General features: G+C 44.0%; 1 protein-coding gene across 1 annotated transcript; it reads right to left on the reverse strand.

Annotated features, from left to right (window-relative positions):
* Positions 1-571: 571 nt before the first annotated feature.
* On the reverse strand, positions 572-18,609 carry jph3a (junctophilin 3a). The gene is made up of 5 exons (XM_026146249.2): positions 17,237-18,609; positions 9,300-10,080; positions 8,458-8,582; positions 5,863-7,112; positions 572-2,380 (listed from the first exon to the last, which is right to left on the reverse strand). The coding sequence occupies exons 1-5, from the start codon at positions 17,616-17,618 to the stop codon at positions 2,300-2,302; spliced, it is 2,619 nt and encodes an 872-aa protein (XP_026002034.1). The 5' UTR covers positions 17,619-18,609; the 3' UTR covers positions 572-2,299.
* Between the last annotated feature and the right edge of the window lie 1,117 nt (positions 18,610-19,726).

Raw genomic sequence — 19,726 nt, forward strand, 5'->3', positions numbered from 1 at the left:
CATTCATGTCTATGGGGATTGTCTATAGGTGGCCACTGGAGGAACTGGAATTTTAGTAATGGGGCGTCAAACATAAGGCCCGGGGGCCAGATTTGGGCCAGCAAAGACTCCAATCTGGCTCAATGGATGGCTTCGGAAAATGTGGACATGTTAGACTTTTAACTGTATTTTCACAAGTTTTAGAGCTTTTCCTACAGTTAAAGGCCTCCCTATTGCCATTGATACGACACCAAAACAATTCAGTGATATATTTCTATATTTTACACATTTAGTCCTTCCAATTTAAGTCCAAAGAGTCATGTTGACAGATTGCGTTCATATATTACAGCAGTCTTTCTTTACCACATGGGAAAGTTGCACTTCTTTTTCTTATATACTGACAGAAAGGGAAGTTGCACTGGTCCACTTCACACAAGGCCAAAGAGGGCTGTATGTGTAAAACCATGTAAAATGAGTTTGACATAAAGTGCAGGGCAGATAGCTTTTAGACTTCCTGCTCAACATGTAGTCTGTACTGGCTGTAGTATGGGCTGTAGATGAAATTACTTTCAGTAATAACCACACCAAGCTCTTTAATTTCAAACATTTCATTATTTTCTCCACATTAACTTTGAAACAACCTCATAAACCAAAGAGTAAGAAAGAGCATGCTCGGGCATGCAATGATGTCACAACATGATGATGCCACTGGGTGCGAAGTATAAAACATACAGTAGCAGAGAGTTTCTTTTATATCATTCATAAACTCGGGACATTTCAGTATCCACTGAGAGTTAAAAGCTAGCGTTTATTTTACACTGCTCTCCATGTCTCACGTAGCCTTGTGTTGCTGGATAAGAGAGACAAGAGGGAGAAATTCACAAACTGACACCAGATTGAGCAGGCTAAACAAACATGCTGGAAACAAAAATCTCATCCGGTCTCAAAAAAAAAACAGTTTTCTGGAAATGACACCGTAGAAACCCCATTTTCCCCTTTTCGACTGGTCCAAAAGGGGCGACTGGGAGAGAGAGACAAAACAGTGCATGCCATTTCAGGGTGAAGAGGGAAGGGCTGATTGTGTGGAGGGCCGAAGGATGGGGATCGCTTTTTTTTAATTTTCAAGGTTATTTGTCTCCTCTTAGCCTGCCCGTGTGGGGTGTTTGATCTAGGGTTGGCTTTTAAATCAATTTGAGAACCAAAATGAATAAATACGAGGCACTCAGCATTCTCTCTGTCTTGCAAACTGCAAAAAGTAACAAACTTGAAGAATAATGACACATACACTTATATATTAGAATTAGTGATTATAACATAACAGTCTCAAGGCTGTACAAAGGGGCAAGGCTGATACCTCCTCAGTATGTCAGCAGTTAAATGTGTTTTTTTTTCTTTTTCTTTTTGTTCGGTTTATTATGCACGCAAACGTGTGTTTATGTGGTTCCACTTTACTTGTAATGAATTCAGAAAGTTCCTCTCGGATTAGACCAGGAGGGCTTGGCATGTGTTGGTCGCTGGCATTTGATTTCGCAAATCAAATATGATTTGGTCATACTCTGTGATTTTGGTTGAATGTGAAGTGTCTGACAATCGAGAGGTGACCATCAGGATGAAGTGCGCACAAATGAAGACAGAACAGTGATGTTAAAGGGATAGAAAAATGCACTTTTTAAAATCTCACACAGCCTCATGCAATGGTTGCGTGTTTATGTAGTAGAGGGGAAAAAGAGAAAAGAATAATGACGGAGCCCTTTAAAATGGATCTACTCTTGCAGCATAGTTCTGTAGCGCATAGTGCGAATAGAGACTGATGGATTTGAAGGAAAGGAAAAAGGTTCAAAGGCAAAAGGGGGCTTAGGACTGAGTGTGTTTCTCATGATAACCAGGAACATGGGTTGCTATATTCTTTTCTAGACTGATTTTAAAAAATGGGCAACGCTGCCTGTGCCATCTCCAGTCCACTGATCTGTCAGCGACGGGCATCCGTGCACGTGAGCCCGAAACAACACGCTCGTCTAAAGCTGCATTTTCTTTCTTTCTCGTGACTCTAATTCAACCGCCTTTTATCATGTGGACGTTCTATGGAAGTTATATTGAATGAAAGTCAAAATAAGCATTTGAAAAGAAATGGTGTCTTTGTAGAAACTGAAATGGGCTTCAACAGAGGTGAAAAAGACAGTAGCAACAATAGAAAGGCTCTGCTGTGTCCTTCACTCGGGCTGCGGGCTCCAGTCGAATAGACAGAACGTCCATCTCATTAAGTAATCATATAATATACCGTAGTTATCAATAAGTCTTAGTAGATCATACCTGTATAAGCTTAAATAAAGAAGTGAATGAAAAGAATGGCTACTCCAATATTGAGTAAAATGACCATAACCACCAGAATAGAGCTGGAGCCCTAGGAGACAAGAGAAGAGAGAAAAAAGCAATTAGTCCAGTTACAGCACCAACGATCTCAGTGGAAACACAAACACAGACACTCAGACTCTGGTCAAGATTTAACAATGGACATCTGAGTAACCCACCAGGCTATCAACAAACAGGTTAGAGGTTAGAGTTGGGCTGCACTTTCTGCTCAGGTGCCTTAAAGAGCACAATAACTGGGCAAAATAACGTAACAGATGTGAGTCTCGATTATATTTTCTGCGTCCGTGAGTCTGCTTGGGTCCGAGTGACATAAAGTGACAGCACGTTCTCACTCCCAAAGCGTAACATTTTACACTAGGTGACCAATCGTCAGTATATTATGCCTCGGGAGTGAAAATGAAGGTCCATGTTGTTGCCAGCCCACAGAGGAGTCCGCAGTGACTTAACTTTTTTTTTCCTACATACACTCAAAACACAAGGAGGTTTAGTTACTTATTCTTCAACTAGTTGTGTTTATGGTTTTCCTAACATCTGTTGAAAGTTAACATGCTAAACTATCTTATGTAAGCATGCACTCTGTAAGAGGAAGAAGAAAACCCCGCCCAAAAAAACCTGAAATTTGAAGAATTACAAAAGTAATACCCTAATACCGAAGTGTTTTTGTGAAACTCAAAAAGAATACTTGGTAACTTGATGTTATGCTGATTATTTTAAGGCTTGTTAACAAAGTTAACTATGTACTGATCACCAGACAACTTTGGCCCATCACAGGGCACGCTTAGACCGCACTGGTGCAAACTACATGTAAAATTCATGATTTTTGTAAACACAACTTCCTCATGATAATGCCCACCCCACACGTGTCCACGTCTACCTATGGAATAAGAAGGCAATAACAACGAGTGTGTCATCTAGTGGACACATTACAGACTCTGGCTCCTTGGTGTCATTCTTACAATCGTCCACCATGACTGATGCAGGAAAGTCTTGTACTGAAGACACTGTGTAAAGAATGCATTTATATGGGAACAGAAATGAGGAAATACTTCTAAAACCAGAGCACTTCTGGATTTCGGTTCCATTTTAGACCCTTTGTGGTGATGGACTTTTGAATTGTGTAGTGGGAAAATTTTAGGCTAGACCCAGGAGTTTCTTAGCTAATCTCACAGCTACAGACCTGAGTCAGCTGAAGGTGGTTTACCCCTTTTTGTTTTGGTTTTGAGAGTATTCATATTTTGCCTTCATACAGAATCTTTGTAGTTGTTTTCAGACATTTTTCAGTCTTGAGATCCTTTTGAGTTATTTTTTTTTCATTTCCTTTTGTTGTTTTGTGAATCTGTGAGTATTCAGTTTCACTTTGTGCTCGTTTTGAGTCTTTCCGTAATTGTTTTAGGAATCTTTTGGTTAGTTTATACCTTTTTGTTGAGATGCTGTTTTTTTTCGATTGTTGCATTTTTGAATCTCTGCATGCAGTAACACCACATGTTAGCAGTTTTAGGGAAGCTCTTGGATCAGTAATCTGTCCATTGAAAGTTCCTTTGTTCAGTGTAAAAATTGAAAATGTAACATTGTGGAGTTAATTGTGATAGTTTCGTACCTTTGATTCTTATCACAGTGATAGATATTTTCCAACACAGGCGTCTGTGCAGGTTCTCGGTCACCCCGAGTCTTAAGAGCTTGAAAAGCTAGAAAGGAAGTGAAACGTCTCCAAAAAACTTCAGGAAGTCCAATCGTCTTCTTTTTATGCTCTTAATAATTTCAAGACAGACGTTTATCTGCTGTGCTGATGATTCAGCAGTGACTTTCATATCCCACTGTCGTCTAACACTGAGAAAAATGATTTTTCTTGAGTTGTTTTAAAATTTCCTGTCTAATACATCTTGGCATTTTGTGAACTAAAAGTCTTTTAATCTGAAAAATCATTTGATTTTTATCATTGAGGCACTGTGACTAAAACGTGAAGTTTTGGTAAACACATAGCTCTTCCTTTAAATACACTGAACAAAAATATAAACGCAACACTTTTGTTACTGCTCCCATTCCCCATGGGATGGACGTAGAGACCTAAAATTCATTCCAGATACACAATATAACCATCCCTCCCAAACAGTGGTCACAAATCAGTCCAAATGTGTGGTAGTGGGCACGTCTGCTATATTGAGATAATCCATCCCACCTCACAGGTGTGCCACATCAGGATGCTGATCTGACATCATGAGTAGTGCACAGGTGTACCTCAGACTGCCCACAACAAAAGGCCACCCTGGAATGTGCAGTTTTTTGCGCTATTGGGGGTCTGGGGACCCAGAACCGGTCAGTATCTGGTGTGACCACCATTTGCCTCATGCAGTGCAACACATCGTCGCATGGAGTCTATCAGATTGTCAATTGTGGCCTGTGGAATGTTGGTCCACTCCACTTCAATGGCTGTGCGAGGTTGTTGGATATTCGTGGGAACTGGTACACGCTGTCGTATACGCCGGTCAAGCACATCCCGAACATGCTCAATGGGTGACATGTCCGGTGAGTATGCTGGCCATACAAGAACTGGGACATTCCCAGCTGCCATCTGCCCTGAACAATGTGAACCATGATTCATCCGTGAAGCGCACACCTCTCCAACGTGCCAGACGCCATTGGATGTGAGCATTTGCCCACACAAGTCTGTTACGGCGACGAGCTGGAGTCAGGTCAAGACCCCGATGAGGACGACGGGCATGCAGTTGAGCGTCCCTGAGACGGTTTCTGACAGTTTGTGCAGAAATTGTTTGGTTGTGCAAACCAATTGTTCCAGCAGCTGTCTGGGTGGCTGGTCTCAGACGATCTTGGAGGTGAACCTGCTGGATGTGGAGGTCCTGGGCTGGTGTGGTTACACGAGGTCTGCGGTTGTGAGGCCGGTTGGATGTGCTGCCATATTCTCTGAAACGCCTGTGGAGACGGCTTATGGTTGAGAAATGAACATTCAATGCACGGGCGACAGATCTGGTTGACATTCCTGCTGTCAGCATGCCAATTGCACGCTCCCTCATTGCTTGTGGCATCTGTGGCATTTTGCTGTGAGACAAAACTGCACATTCCAGGGTGGCCTTTTGTTGTGGGCAGTCTGAGGTACACCTGTGCACTACTCATGATGTCAGATCAGCATCCTGATGTGGCACACCTGTGAGGTGGGATGGATTATCTCAATATAGCAGATGTGCCCACTACCACACATTTGGACTGATTTGTGACCACTGTTTGGGAGGGATGGTTATATTGTGTATCTGGAATGAATTTTAGGTCTCTACGTCCATCCCATGGGGAATGGGAGCAAAAACAAAAGTGTTGCGTTTATATTTTTGTTCAGTGTATTAACTCTACACTAGTTTTGTTGCATTTAACTGAAATATGTAGGTCTTATCACACAGCTCTTTTTCTTTCTTTTTTTTATCAGTGTGTTGTGGTAACAGCAAACATTATGTTATTATGTGTTAAAAAATGAACTGTTAGCCTGACAGAGCACTGCAGACTCACTGAGTTTGATTTGAGGGTGAATTGCTCTCCTTCCTGCTCCAGAGTGATGGGCTGAGACTTTAGAGGTGGGGAGAGGGTGAGGTCCCTGTGCAGTGGCCACTCCTCCAGCTCTGCCCCCACATTCAGGTTGTCCAGCATCTGTACAGAGTCCATGGATCCTTCTCTGACCGGTCGAAGGCTTCTGGATCGCAGCCTGTTGTTCTTGGGGGCCGGGGACTCTTGTCCCAGCCCCCGAGAAGTCTGCGAGTCCGGACAGTGCAGCCTCATGTCGACTGTATAGTCATTCATCTTCTCCTCGTCCTGCTCTGTGAGGCGCGAGTGGGCGGGGCTCCACCTAAGGGTGCTTTCAGCAGTCCAGCCCCCGGTGTGGCCGTCTAGCCTTTGGTCGATTACAGCGTGCTCGTTAAGCTTGTGGTTGGAGTGGTTGTGCTGCTTTGGATGGTGGTTGGAGTAGACATGCTCTCGAGGATTGTAACAAGAAGAAGAGACGTGGTCCTTGGCATTGTGATTGGACAAGATATATTCTTGGGGCTTGTGATTGGAAGAAGCATGCTCAGAAGTCTTGTGATTGGACATGTTGTGATCCAAGGCCTTGTGATTGGATAAAATGTGCACCTGTGGCTTGTAGTTGGAAGAGACATGCTCGCAGGTTTTGTGATTGGTGGACGAATGATCCCATGTTTTGTGATTGGACGATGAGTAGTCTCTTGACTTGTGATTGGAAGAGGCGTGCTTGGAGAGCTTTTGGTTGGACAAGGAATGCTCCCAGGCTCTGTAGGAGGAAGCGTGGTCCCGGGGCTTGTGATTGGAAATGGATTTCTCCCGTGGCTTGTGGTTGGACAAAGGGGCTTGTTCGTGGCCATTTAGTTGTCCCTCCTGCTCTTCCAGAAGGGAGGGCGTAGTGGAGCGACTGCTACACGCTCGATCCGGATACATGTCGTCGCTCCAATTGTTAGCCCCGCCCCTCGGCAGATCCACCCCCCGCCCTTCTACCAGCACCTGGATCTCAGCCCCGCCCTGATCGTCCACGGCGCTCTGGCGCATGAAGCAAGCATTCCTGGGGCGATGGGTGTGTTTGAGTGGACTGTGGGGAGGTGAGGTGGGTACGCTCAGCACGGGGCTGAGATCAGGTGTTATCACAGGTGGCGTGGTGTCAGGAGTGCACAGCTCCGGACTGTCTGTTCCTGTGGAGATGACCTCATGGTCTTTGTCCTTGGTGCCCTGGTGTTTGGGCCGCTGACATTCGAGCCCTATGAAAACAGGAGAACAGCACCAGTGAGGTGATTTGGCACCCAGAGCAAAGCCTACAGCGCGAGTATGTTTGAGTGTCATCGGCACACAAAAGGAGGAGAAGAGCTGCAAACAAACGGAGCCTCGTGCTGCCAGCTTAGAGAGGATTATGAAAGTGAATATACTTGATTTAATTTGAATTCTTACAGGCTAATCCTTTGTAGTTTATTATGAGATTAAAATGTGTGTAACACTGGGCCTATGCTTAAAAGCAAATTCACACTTACTTTATTAATCTGTAAAGGTTCCAGTAGGCGTACTTTTGCATGTAGATTTTAAGAAAATTAGTGCATTTGAATCCTTTAGCTATGACTCATAATTATCTCAAACAAATTTCTGTGGAAAATCTAAAAAATACAGAGTACTATAGAATCAGTGAAGCTAAGAGAAAAGCCTGAAGGCAAAAAACAAATAGAAAGGTTGTTATACCTTTGTTTTATCTTTATAGGTTAATTAGAAAGTGTACATTATTGTACTTTATTGAGCCCCGTGGGGAAATTGCTCTCTGCATTTAACCCATTCACTCAGTGAAGCAGTGGGCAGCCATTGGGCGCCCGGGGAGCAGTGTGTAGGGACGGTACCTTGCTCAGGGGTACCTCAGGGTAGCTGTTAAGGGGAATCGAACCCCCGACCTTCCGATCATGGGGCAACCACGCTACCTACTGAGCTATCCCTGCCCCCTATTTATTTTGCCTCCATAAACAAATAGTTTGTTTATGGCTTTAAAATTGAGATAAAATATACCATATACATAATATCTAAGCAGTCAATTTCTACCATTAATTGACTGCATAATTTGCCAAATGACAAATTCATTTACAGCATTTACTACAAAAAACTGCTTTTTTTCTTCTTTCCTTTTGCAATGCTAAAATTGCGTTTTTTATGGTTTCCAGTTCTATAGAGGTCTGTGGAAAAATGTCTTTCTGTCTTGACCTCCGTGAGCACAGGCACACATCTGAGGTCATACCGGTCATATTGAGAAACACTCATTTTGCGGCTTCACAACAGGGCCTCAGAAACCAGTCGTCCATCAGATGGGGGAGGCCACTCATCTAAGCTAAGCTAGTTAGCATTTAGCTCTTATTTATGCATGCTACATATCATATAACTCATTTGTGAAAGCAGGATCATAACAAGAACATGTAAAGTGTGAAATTAGCTTAAGCTAACATCATCTAGCTACCTGTTACTTGCTGCAGACCCTGTTGGTTAGTTTTGGTAAATGGTAAACAGACTGATTCGCACATAGTGCTTTGCTACATTTGTTACATTTAATGTACTGACACTTGTGCACCTACTAACCATTGCCATAGATGTGAAAGGAGGGTGAAAGCTCTTTGGCAGCTATCCGAGCCAGTCGACACTCCTCCGTGGCTTTCTGCGCCACACCTTCTGCAGCCTCTGCCTTCCCACGAGCGTGGCTCATCCTGAACAGAACAGGCAGAAACAGCAAAGTCAAAACGTGTGTGTATTTTAAGATAAATTACTTTGTATCTATGAAGTAATAAAAATGTTCTCCTAAACAATATCCAGGTATTTGTAATATCTAAGTGAAACTTTCATACGAGACTGCAAAAAATATGTTTTATCGAAAAGAATGCATGACTGTCTCTCAAAAAGTTTGCAGTTAAAAAAACGTAGTTTGATTAGCCTTTGAAGGGCTAAATATGTGCTGTGGCTCCCTATGAAACAATATAGACAATATAAAGCACTACCCCACCACACAGGAACAGATAATTGGTTAGTAATGCAAAGCACACCATAGTTTGTAATATACCACTTGTTCTTTTATTCACGTCTCTGGGGAAGGTATTTGACCAGATTTGAATCCCAAATTTGTGAGGTCTAACGCTAGCTCATTTAAAAGAAATCATCCCCCGGTAATCAGGGGACAAAGACAATGATTATTGTACAACACACTGACACTCATCAAAAATGATTTCTCCAAAAAAGCTAGTTTTGTCAAACAAAGGGCGACGATTAGGCTTTGGACCGAGGGTCGTCACCAGTGATGTCTTAGACTTCAGAGGATTTAATGTTGCTTAATCTTGCTGGGTGCGCAGAGGTGTGTCACCAGCTCTATCTAACGAGATACGTTCAAATTATTCCTACGAAGCGGTGACCAGAATACTGGAAGATCTAACCTCGACACAGCAATCTCTGCTTTCTGCTTGGCGATGTCCGCGGCCTTCTCCGCAGCTTCCACAGCTCGGTCCACCTTCTCTCGGATTTTACTGGCCCTCAGGGGGATCAGGTTCTTGCGTTTTCCGCTCACCAGCACATTCTGCTTGTATTTTCCCTCCTCCTTGGTGCCATCGGGGAAGGTGGTGCAGCCATATCCGTGCCTCTTGTTGCCCGCCCATTCGCCTGCATAATGCAGGCCATCTGAGCGCCTGCTCACGCCCCAGCCAGCTCTCTGGTCACTCCTCCACTCTCCAGCATACATCTCAGTGACAGTGGCATCCACAGGAGCGCCCTGTTCACTCTCACTGGTGTTGGAGTGGATGTCAGATGCAGCAGAGCTGACGGTGCTCATGCCGGCCTCGCTGCAGAAGGAGCTCTGCTTGCTGAGCTGACTGGCTAGAGAACTTTTGGACTCAGAGCGCCGAAGCTTCAGGCCACTTAGGATAGACTGCCGAAAGCGGCCTTTTCTCTTCCTCTGCCGTTCGGCCTCACTCGGTGCCACAAGAGCAAACCCACCCCGGCCCACTGGGCTCCCAGCCAGTCCGGCCACCACCCCATCTGTAGGCGTGGTGGCAGTGCCATCCTCCAGCACAGCAGGAGGGCCATGGCTGTGCTCAGAGCGGAGAGAGTTTATAGATGTTCGCAGAGGGAAGAGGATGACAGCTGCCATGCCGTACGGCACACTCTGTCGCACACCATAGCCGTGGCGCATCCCTCCCAGCCACTGGCCTTGGTAGGTTCCTGAAAGACAGACAGACACAGCACGAGTCAGACATAAGAACTGCATTTTATTTGAGTGTCCAAATATGGTAAATGGTAAATGGCCTGTATTTATATAGCGCTTTACTAGTCCCTAAGGACCCCAAAGCGCTTTACATATCCAGTCATCCACCCATTCACACACACATTCGCACACTGGTGATGGCAAGCTACATTGTAACCACAGCCACCCTGGGGCGCACTGACAGAGGCGAGGCTGCCGGACACTGGCGCCACCGGGCCCTCTGACCACCACCAGTAGGCAACAGGTGAAGTGTCTTGCCCAAGGACACAACGACCGAGACTGTCTAAGCCGGGGCTCGAACCGGCAACCTTCCAATTACAAGGCGAACTCCTAACTCTTGAGCCACGATCGCCATATCTATGTGTAAATTCATTCATTAGTTAGATCATTAATTGAATTCTCAATGGACCAAACAGGAGAGTAGCATGCATGAGGAATACACTAATGTATGCTAACTGTTATACAGTAATTGCCAAAATGGTCTTTGCATTACTCAGTGGAAGGTCTTTGCAAACTCAAAGTGCTCACTGAGTAGCAAAGTTGGTGTGCAGGGCTAATTTTAGGCACAACAGGATGGATTACTGAGAACTGGTCAGAGGGCTCCCGTCCACTTCTAAATTGTCAAACTGCCAAGTTTTCAGAAGATGTCAAACCCCAAACTTCACATACTCACATAGCACAGGGTTAGGAGTTAAGTTAATTTAAGCAAATTCCCTTCAAATGTAATCAGCCAGTCGCCTCGTGCATCAGCCTCATAGGTAACGTTGTTCTGTGTTTAAGGCCGATTCACATGTGTTAGCAATGTTAAAGGTCAAAGGGAAAGGTAGTTTCCCTCCACTGGGTATTAGAAAGAATGCAGTCGCAGTTTAATTGATTGGGGTTTTTACCCAAGCATTTTGCTAATTTTTGTCAGCAAGTAGTCAGAAATGCAACAGGAAAATGCACAGCTGTCTGTCAGAAATGGCAACTAACGTCTTTCATTCTGAAACAGGAAAAGTCCTGGTGACGTGTATGACAACACTGACACTTCTGAGAAATGCCACATATATTTAGTTTCTGTGTTGACTGTTTATGAACGTTTTCAACAAGGTACAAATAAATCTGCCATAAAATTAAAGCTTGACAAAGATGTGTCTGGACTCACTGTGAGCACACCAGAGCTTTGCATACTAATTTGCATCTGTATGTCAGTCTAAAAATGCCATCCCTGCCTCATGTGGATGGAAGTGTAGAAAATATTCCATAATGTGAGGAGGCTGCTCAGCATCCGATCTAATATGTGATGTGTTTGTGCATCTTTGTGTGAAAACTACACGCTGCCAAGAATAAAATCTTTAAAACACAGCAGTGCTAACTTGAAGCAAAGTGAAATGGCATTAAAATAATAGAAACACTTGAAATAAACCATAAATAACACTTGTTTTTTGGCTTCTCCCAGTCTGCAGAAAATACACATATGTACTCTGTAAAAACAGGAAAAGCTGTAGTGGAGGAATCTTTATGCCTGAGCTGTTGAGGATTTGGCAAGTTAGGTGGAGGAGGTGAGCAGAAGACAAGCCAGCATATTATGATACAACGAGGGGGTTGCTGTTGCTCTGAAATCAGCCATAAAGGTTTATATATGTCAAGCCTCCTCTCTCACTATGCTCCTCTCTGTCTACACCAAGAACAAAAAATCAGCTCCAGTTGATGTCCAGACCTCCTGGAAGAGGGCAAACTCCTGAGAGCAGCCTCCAACCAAAGCAGGTCTGCTCTAAGGAGAGGTCAGCATCCTCTCCTCAAATCCCTGAGGTGATCAGAGCAAAGGGTGAAGTAAATCTAAAGTTTCATGTTTCTGGGAAGGAAACTTACCAGCGTGTTAGTTTCACTTACAGTAGGACTCATTCCTGATTATAAAGCTGGAGAGGTTTATGTTGCAGTCAGCCTTTTAATAGCTGTCTGTTCTCTGTTGCAGATTGGGTTTAGTAGGTACTGCTCCAGCTGCTTCTGATCACAGCTAGTCATCAACCTAGCAAGCCAGCCACAACCAAGACTGCAAGTAGTGAATTTTAAGGATTGAAAATTCTGTGTGTGAAAGAAAAATTAAAGATGGGTCACCTGTTTTCTACACACAGTAGTCCAAAACTGAAAAAAAGAGTCGAGATTCAGTTTTTAGAGTGGCTGATTAATTCAGCCTGACCAATCCTTGAGTGCTTGTCAGTGTCAGTGTGTTTCCTGTCTTATTTTGATAGTCCTTGTGTCATGTGCTTGTGTTTAGTTTTGCTTCCCTTGTCTCTGTGTTGAATTTGTTCCACTTGAGTTTCGCGGCTCTCTCCACTTTCATAATCACCGGTCTGTGTATTTATTGCATCACTTCCCCTTTGTCCTTTGCCGGAACTTCAGTTCACTTTCCTCCACGTGTCTTGTCCTTAGTAGGTTTTCCCAGTCTAGCATATGCCTTCATTGCCTTTTGTCTTTTATTTTCTATCCTTGTCTGATCTTCTATCTTTAATAAACAACCTGCCTTTTGTTAAGATCAAGTTCTGTCTTCAAGTGTCTGCTTTTGGGTCCTCTCTTCAAAAACACTATCTGCACCAACGGCTCATTAACTCTTGGTTTAGAAACTCTATTTAATGTCTGACGTAAACATGCCACGTGGCACACATGAAGTTCATTTCATAAATTCTGGTCATTATTAGAGTTAGAAAGGAGGGTAGGTATCCAGAGTATGCTCATTAGCTGCTGACCTGCCAATCACAAGTTGCTTCGCAGTCACATCTACTCCTTACTCATCACATCTGGCTTCACAACACCAAGACAGCAGTGGTGAAAACGGTCAGCTCAGGGCTTCATAATGAGACGTCGCTAATCAGTCTGTGATGTCTGGTCACATGACTTTGTCCATTTCATTTCTATACGGCCAATCTTGAGTCGATCGTGGCTCAAGAGTTGTAATCGGAAGGTTGCTGGTTTGAGCCCCGGCTTGGACAGTCTCGGTCGTTGTGTCCTTGGGCAAGACACTTCACCCGTTGCCTACTGGTGGTGGTCAGATGTTGCCTACTGGTGGTGGCGCCAGTGTCCGGCAGCCTCGCCTCTGTCAGTGCGCCCCAGGGTGGCTGTGGCTACAATGTAGCTGCCATCACCAGTGTGTAGATGTGTGTGTGAATGGGTGGATGACTGGTTGTGTAAAGCGCTTTGGGGTCCTTAGGGACTAGAAAAGTGCTATACAAATACAGGCCATTTACCAATAGTCTCTGGGTCTTTCTATCTGTGCTTTTAGCTGGCTGTTTCCATGTCTAGAAAGCTGTTGCTCATTTCCAGAATAGGCCTGTGTCAGTGCCATAGATGTCCCAGTGACAATGAGTGAGTTAGCACCCAATATGGGTACTAACATGCACTTAGAAGCTGCTCTTAGAATAATATCAACCCCCCAATATTGGGTTTGTTCATTCAAACTAGGTGAAATGAAAATGAAAGAAACAAAAATCAATACATAAACAAAACATTGATTTCCACTATTGGCAAAGACAAGGGAGGACCATTAATTTTCCTAAGGGACCACATAAGAAACTGGGACTGCTGAGGAGAGCTCCACCAATAGGCTGAACTCAGTTCTGCTCAATAGATTAGAGGGCAGCATTTTTTAACCTATTTGCTTTTAAAATACAAAAGGTGCTGCTTGCCACTAGGCAAAGCAAACAACTGCTTTGGGCTCCAGATCAGTGGGGACGCTGAGGGATACCACACGCTGTGAATCTAGCCTTAAATGTGTGGAGAGACACATGAGTAACCCAACTACCATGAGCATCACATCATTTCTTTTCCTTTGATGTTAGCAGAGCAGCCCAGTGTCCAGTGTGATAGACTTGCTATGGATAGATATATAGATGAAAAAAGCTAGTAGTTACAGTATTAATGCTTCATAATCAGTTAAGTTGCTGTGCATTGTTACTGAAAAAAACAAACCCAATATGTCTATGTTATTGAATATTTTATAGTACGATTGTTGTGCTTGTTGGTGTCAGATTATTTTCATGTGTTAGTGTGACAAATGTTGAAAAAATAAATAAATTAAAAAAACATTTTCTTTGATTATGAAGCGAGCAAAACGCTGTGCATACACAACAAGTTTACTCAAGTAAACACACCCAGAGAGGAGTTCGGTTATGACCACGACAATTCTCATGTCTTCAAACACCCAAATGCCACACGCAGTCTTAAATCTTTATTTTGTTCCAGAGTACATGTGTCCCGCTGCTCTGACGCTGTTTCCGCTCAGCTCTGAGCTCTTCGTGAGGTTTTTAAGGATTTCAGTATCGGAGCTGTCCGCGGTGCTGAAACAGGACAGGACGGCTTTTGCACGAGGCTGCTCGTGGCCTGCTATGGACGCCAAATGCGGCTGTTATGGTTTTTAATGAGCACTTGCTCTGTTGGCAGCTCTGTCAGTAAACCTCTCTCATGTGTGTGTCTTATTTGGGGGGCGGGGGTCTTTGATGGAGAAAACCTGCACATTTATTGGGTTGTGGAAAATGTGTCAGCTCGCGCGTGCTATATTCATCTGTCGGTGGTCTCCCACGTGAGCGGAAGAGAGGAGCAGAGCTGTCGCGTGACGCAGTCTTTTTCAGTTAAAATAGGGCGTATGAACCCGTGCAGCCTTCACACTCGTGCAGGGAGTCGGTAAAAAAAACGATCCACCGCCTCCCGGTAAACAATCTCCACCTTCAGCCCGCACGCGCACACGCAGTGCTTTTATTCCATCTGCATCGCTCACTGACCTCTCGCTCCATCATCTGGGTGCTCGGAGGCGGGCTACCATCGGTGATCAAACGGCCTACATTACAACCCCCCAAAGTCAGAAATAAAGGGAAATGACAGCGGCAGCGAGCCAATCAGAGCAGGAGAGCCGTGCGAGCTGGTCTCTTGTGACACGTTGACCTGCTGTATCAATGTTTCCATGGAGACTTTCATGGCACTGGGGAGAGGGGTGAAGGTGTGTTTTGATAAGTCTGTGTGTCTAAACAGGAGTCACGACTCAAAATGGCTTAATTTCTAATATTAGAGGTGTCCTGTTTTTAAAGCCTGTTTGTGTTCTCTTAAAATCTCAGAGAAAGGCTGCTCAGGAGAGCCTCCACAGCGCGAGCCCGGCAGACAGTCAGCACAATATCTTCTGGTGTCCTCTGTCCTCTTTAGTCCTTTTGCACATTTTTGTACATTATTTTGACATTTTAGGTCTTTCACAGTAATTTTTTAAAATCTCTTGATGAAACATTTTTAAAAGTGCTCACTTTATGGCTCTTGGTTGTCTCTTCATATTCTCTGTTTTTGTGTGGGGGGTTTTTGTAGTCAGCTTGTTTCTCCTTATACTGATTAAATTTTTCTTTGAGGTCAATTTTCACCACTATGTAGTCAATTTATATCTTTTTGTAGCTGCCTTGTATCATTTTGAAGTCAATTTGTGTCTCCTTGTTTTCAAGTTGTGTCTCTGTGGATTTTTGGGGGTTTCGTGTGTCTTTGTCGGTAGGAGTCACTGTTTTACCGATTTTCATTTCCCAGTGGATTTTTTGTTTTGTTTTGATCATTTAGTGTCTCGCTGTGGTCAATTTACTTTGTATATTTCTTTTTGCAGCTCTTTAGTGTCTCTTTGTAATTGTTTCATTTCCCTCTGTAGTGATTTCTCTGTGTCATACAGTTGTGGTCAGAACTTTGTGTCATCATGGGCGTAAATGTCATGGTAACTTTTTCAATGATTTGTTTGAACCATGCTTTCCCCACTTGGAATGAATGCACGTCTTTAATGATCAAAAATTTTAAAAAATGGGTGCACAAATTTGAATTTCTTTTGGGTTTGCTCTAATCTACATAGGTTCAAATAAATACATATACCCCCACTAATAATTGTTTGAATGTCCCTCAGCAAGTTGCACCTCAGTCAGATGCTTTTGATAACCATCAACAAGCTCCTGGCGCAATTCTGACTGGATATTTGACTGCTCTTCTTGGCCGAATTAATAGGGTTCGTTTCAAGTGGTTGGTTTCCTGGCAAGGACCCAGTTTTCAAACATAGTCCGAAAATTTTCAATAGAGTTCAGGTTGGGGCTTTGGGATTCTGAAAGGCTAACCCAGGAACCACCAAGGCTCAAGCCTACCATGAACTGAAACACCAGAGTTCCTGTTCACACTGAAGCCTCTTTCATTTGGTCACATTGACAGGAGCCATGTTTGGAGGAGTAAAGGCGAGGCTTTCAAACCTAAGAAAATTGTACCAACTGTCAAGCATGGTGGTGGTAACATCATGCTCCGGGGCGGATAGAACAATAACAGAAAAGGAGAATTACCAAGCAACTTCATCTCAAATCAGCAACTTGGCAGTCAAAACAATTGGGAGTTCCAACAAGACACTGATCACAAACAAACATGAAAACTGGTTTTGGAAGCTTCATGAATGGCCTTCCTACAGGATCAATCTCAGCGAGGACAGTGTTTGAAAGCCAGGTCTGTGCCAGAAAAACAACTAATTTAAATGAATGCTACCGATTTTGCAAAGTACAATTTGCTAAGGGACATTAAACTAAATATTAGTGGAAGTGTATTTGTAACTTTGTGTGGATTGGAGAAATTCCAAAATAACTAAACTTGTGAACCCTAATCTTGTTTTTTTAAGTCATTAAAAATGTGTTTAATCGAGGAAAAAGGAGAGTTTGAAGAAATCATTAAAAGCCACAACTTACCATGAAATTTGAGCCCATGATGAGTGGAAGTAAACTTGTGAGTACAGCTGTACCGTTGCACTGCTTTGCACTCACACTGTACACTATCAATACTTTACAATTGCACATTATCCTAAATATAGCCTTTTAACACCTAGGCCTCTGCTGTGGTGCCCAGTAGGAGTCTTTAGTAACCTGTCTGTGTTCATAGATGTGAGCCACACGTTATTTATGTGACCTACATTGGAGATGTGATAAAGTGGAGCTAAGCAGATGAAAACGTAAGCAAGCTGCTCCACTTGCAGCTTGAAAATTAGTTTGTGGAACAAGCTGGAATGTTTTATTCAGAGAAGCTAAAGTGGACCAAGCTGCTCTTTAACCTGGTCTGAAAATCTGTGTAGATATAAGCTGCTCTTAGCTTCCTTACCTCCGTCAGAATAGGTTTCAGTGCCATATCCATCCTGCAACCCATTGCTCCATGTCCCCTCGTACCGGGCCCCGCTGGCCGTGCTCTCCAGCTGCCCATATCGACCTTTGAACCCCTGCGTCCACTCTCCTCTGTATTCCCAGCGACCCTTGGTCTCCACTCCGATGCCATGCCGCTTGCCCTGTGCCCAGGTGCCCTTATAGCTGTTCCCACTTGGCCACGTGTACACGCCCAGGACCTCGAAGCCGTGACTCCAGGCCCCAGCGTACTCACCCTGACCCTGGGGTCCTGTGCAGACACCTCGGCCATGGGCCTTACCCTGCTCCCACCCCCCGCAGTACGACCCCCCGTCATCAAAGTCAAACCTGCCTCCAGTGGACATGCATGAAACAGGTTTAGGCAAATCCTTAGAACGTCAAGAAAAAGAAAAAAACAAGGGCCTGTTTCACTCAGAAGGAGCAAGGAGGGTGGAGGCCTCGTTTAAATCAGGTAGCATACAGGTTCAGGGCCTCGAACTTCCTCTCCGCTTAGTTTAGTATGTGGAACGCTAGCTGGGTGTTTTAGAAACAGCAGGACAGGGCCCACGGAGCATTGCCTCATGACGGAGAAGCAATCCGAGCCTCAGCGATGGGTCTGGAGTGACGTACACAGCTGCCGTGCATGCTGCTTCCCATGGGCATGCGGGCTCAGAGTGCTTCTCATCCTCCTCCTCCACTTCCTCCTCCACCTTCCTGCTCACCACGCAACCTCACAGGCCCTTCGCCTTGGCCGTGCAGCAGGGCGCTCCAGACAAGCGAGGCCTAGGCTTTTCCAGCAGTCCCGCAGGCCCACAGAGTGGCGGCGGTGGCAGCAAGTGAGCGAGCTTGGCTCAATTACACATTAGAGCATCCTCACATCCCTGCATCACCAGCTCACAGGGATGGATACAGGACAGGGATACTGATGCACTCATACGCCATGTTTAAAAAAACTGGAGGAGTTGAAGATATTTTTCTATAGCATGGCCTGGATACAGGCAATCCAGGCTAACGCTCAGAGACACACATCCATAGCAATCAAACGGACTCAGCCCTGCACACACGCCTTGGCGGACATAAAGCAGTGTGAATATCTCCCCGGCTCTTCTTCCCCCTTTTCCTCTCCTCTGCTCGGCCGGGATCCAGGCGACTCTCTCCAGTGAAGATGAGGGATGCAAAAATCAGAGGCGGATATTATTCCTGTCCTTTCCCCTTTGTCTTCTCCATGCCAACGCTCACCTAAATCTGGATTGTTGTTGTAATGTCCCGATTCCACCAAGTCATCTGTCCTCTCTTGTTTTTTGCTCTCTCTCTCTCTAAAATCTGCTCATTACAGGACTGTTCCACCCCAGCCAATACCCCTCCCCCACGCACACGCACACACAGCGAACACACACTCCTTCTCGGAGCTCTTAAAGAGACAGAGGGATGGTGCGAATAACTGCATGTGCAGAGTTTGCTGCTCTTTCCCTGTGGGAATACCGCCTGCTTTTCCTAATTATCCAGCCTCATTTCTCTCTCGCTCTCTCCCTGTGACACTCATCCTCCTCCCAGACACCTGGTCAGTCAGCAGTCTGTTTTCCTCGAGGTTTGTGTGCTCCTTAATTGTTGTTGTTGTTTTTTTCATTTTCATCTCAAAAGCAAACCAGTGCAGTGTAGCTTTCACTCGAGTGGACACCACACAGACCCAGAGCGACCTCCTTAAATGCCAACAAGGCCTGAAAATAAGTGTCGCTGTGGTATGAACTGGAAAACCAGACGTCTACATTTGTAGATTAGTTATCCAGTAAATGTATTGTTATTCACTGAATTGATGATATTAGAAAGTTTTGTGTCAGTTTGGGTGAGCAGGAAATGAAGGACTAAGAGATAATCCACAGGAAATAGATTATAAAGGTCTTATGAATTTTACATTTGCTGTATCTTTTATTCATATAAGTTTGGACCGTGACAACAGAACCTCACGTAATGCCAGGTGCGAACAGCCAGAACACATAAAGCTCTCTCCGAGACACAGAAGGAAAAGGTGTGGCACTTTGTGCTGACCCAGATAAATGAAAATATTTATAACTTTATAATACAAAATGAGCAAAATTCTAAATTAAATAGATAAATGTATTTTTTAACATCTTAAAAATAACAATAAAATATAGATTCATTAAGTAAATAAACACCAAATATAATTCATTCATTTGTAATGTTCACTTATTCAATTTCTATTTTTTTTTTCTAAATTTAAACATGGTTTTTAATGTATTATTTTTTCAAATTTTCTCTATTAATTCTGGGTTTGTTTGTTTTTTGCATTTATTCCACATTCCTCAGTGTTAGCCACATATGGTCTTAACTGATCTTAATTGATCCTAAAAAACAACCGTAAACAGACGTCTTTTTAATGAAATGCAGGTTTTTGCGCTGATTTTGTGCAAAAATCAGAGCTAGAATAGAAAAGAATTTATTGTCATTGTACATG

The sequence above is a fragment of the Astatotilapia calliptera genome, chromosome 1 (assembly GCF_964374335.1).
Source record: "Astatotilapia calliptera chromosome 1, fAstCal68.1, whole genome shotgun sequence".
In the NCBI taxonomy this organism is placed as follows: Eukaryota; Metazoa; Chordata; class Actinopteri; order Cichliformes; family Cichlidae; genus Astatotilapia; species Astatotilapia calliptera.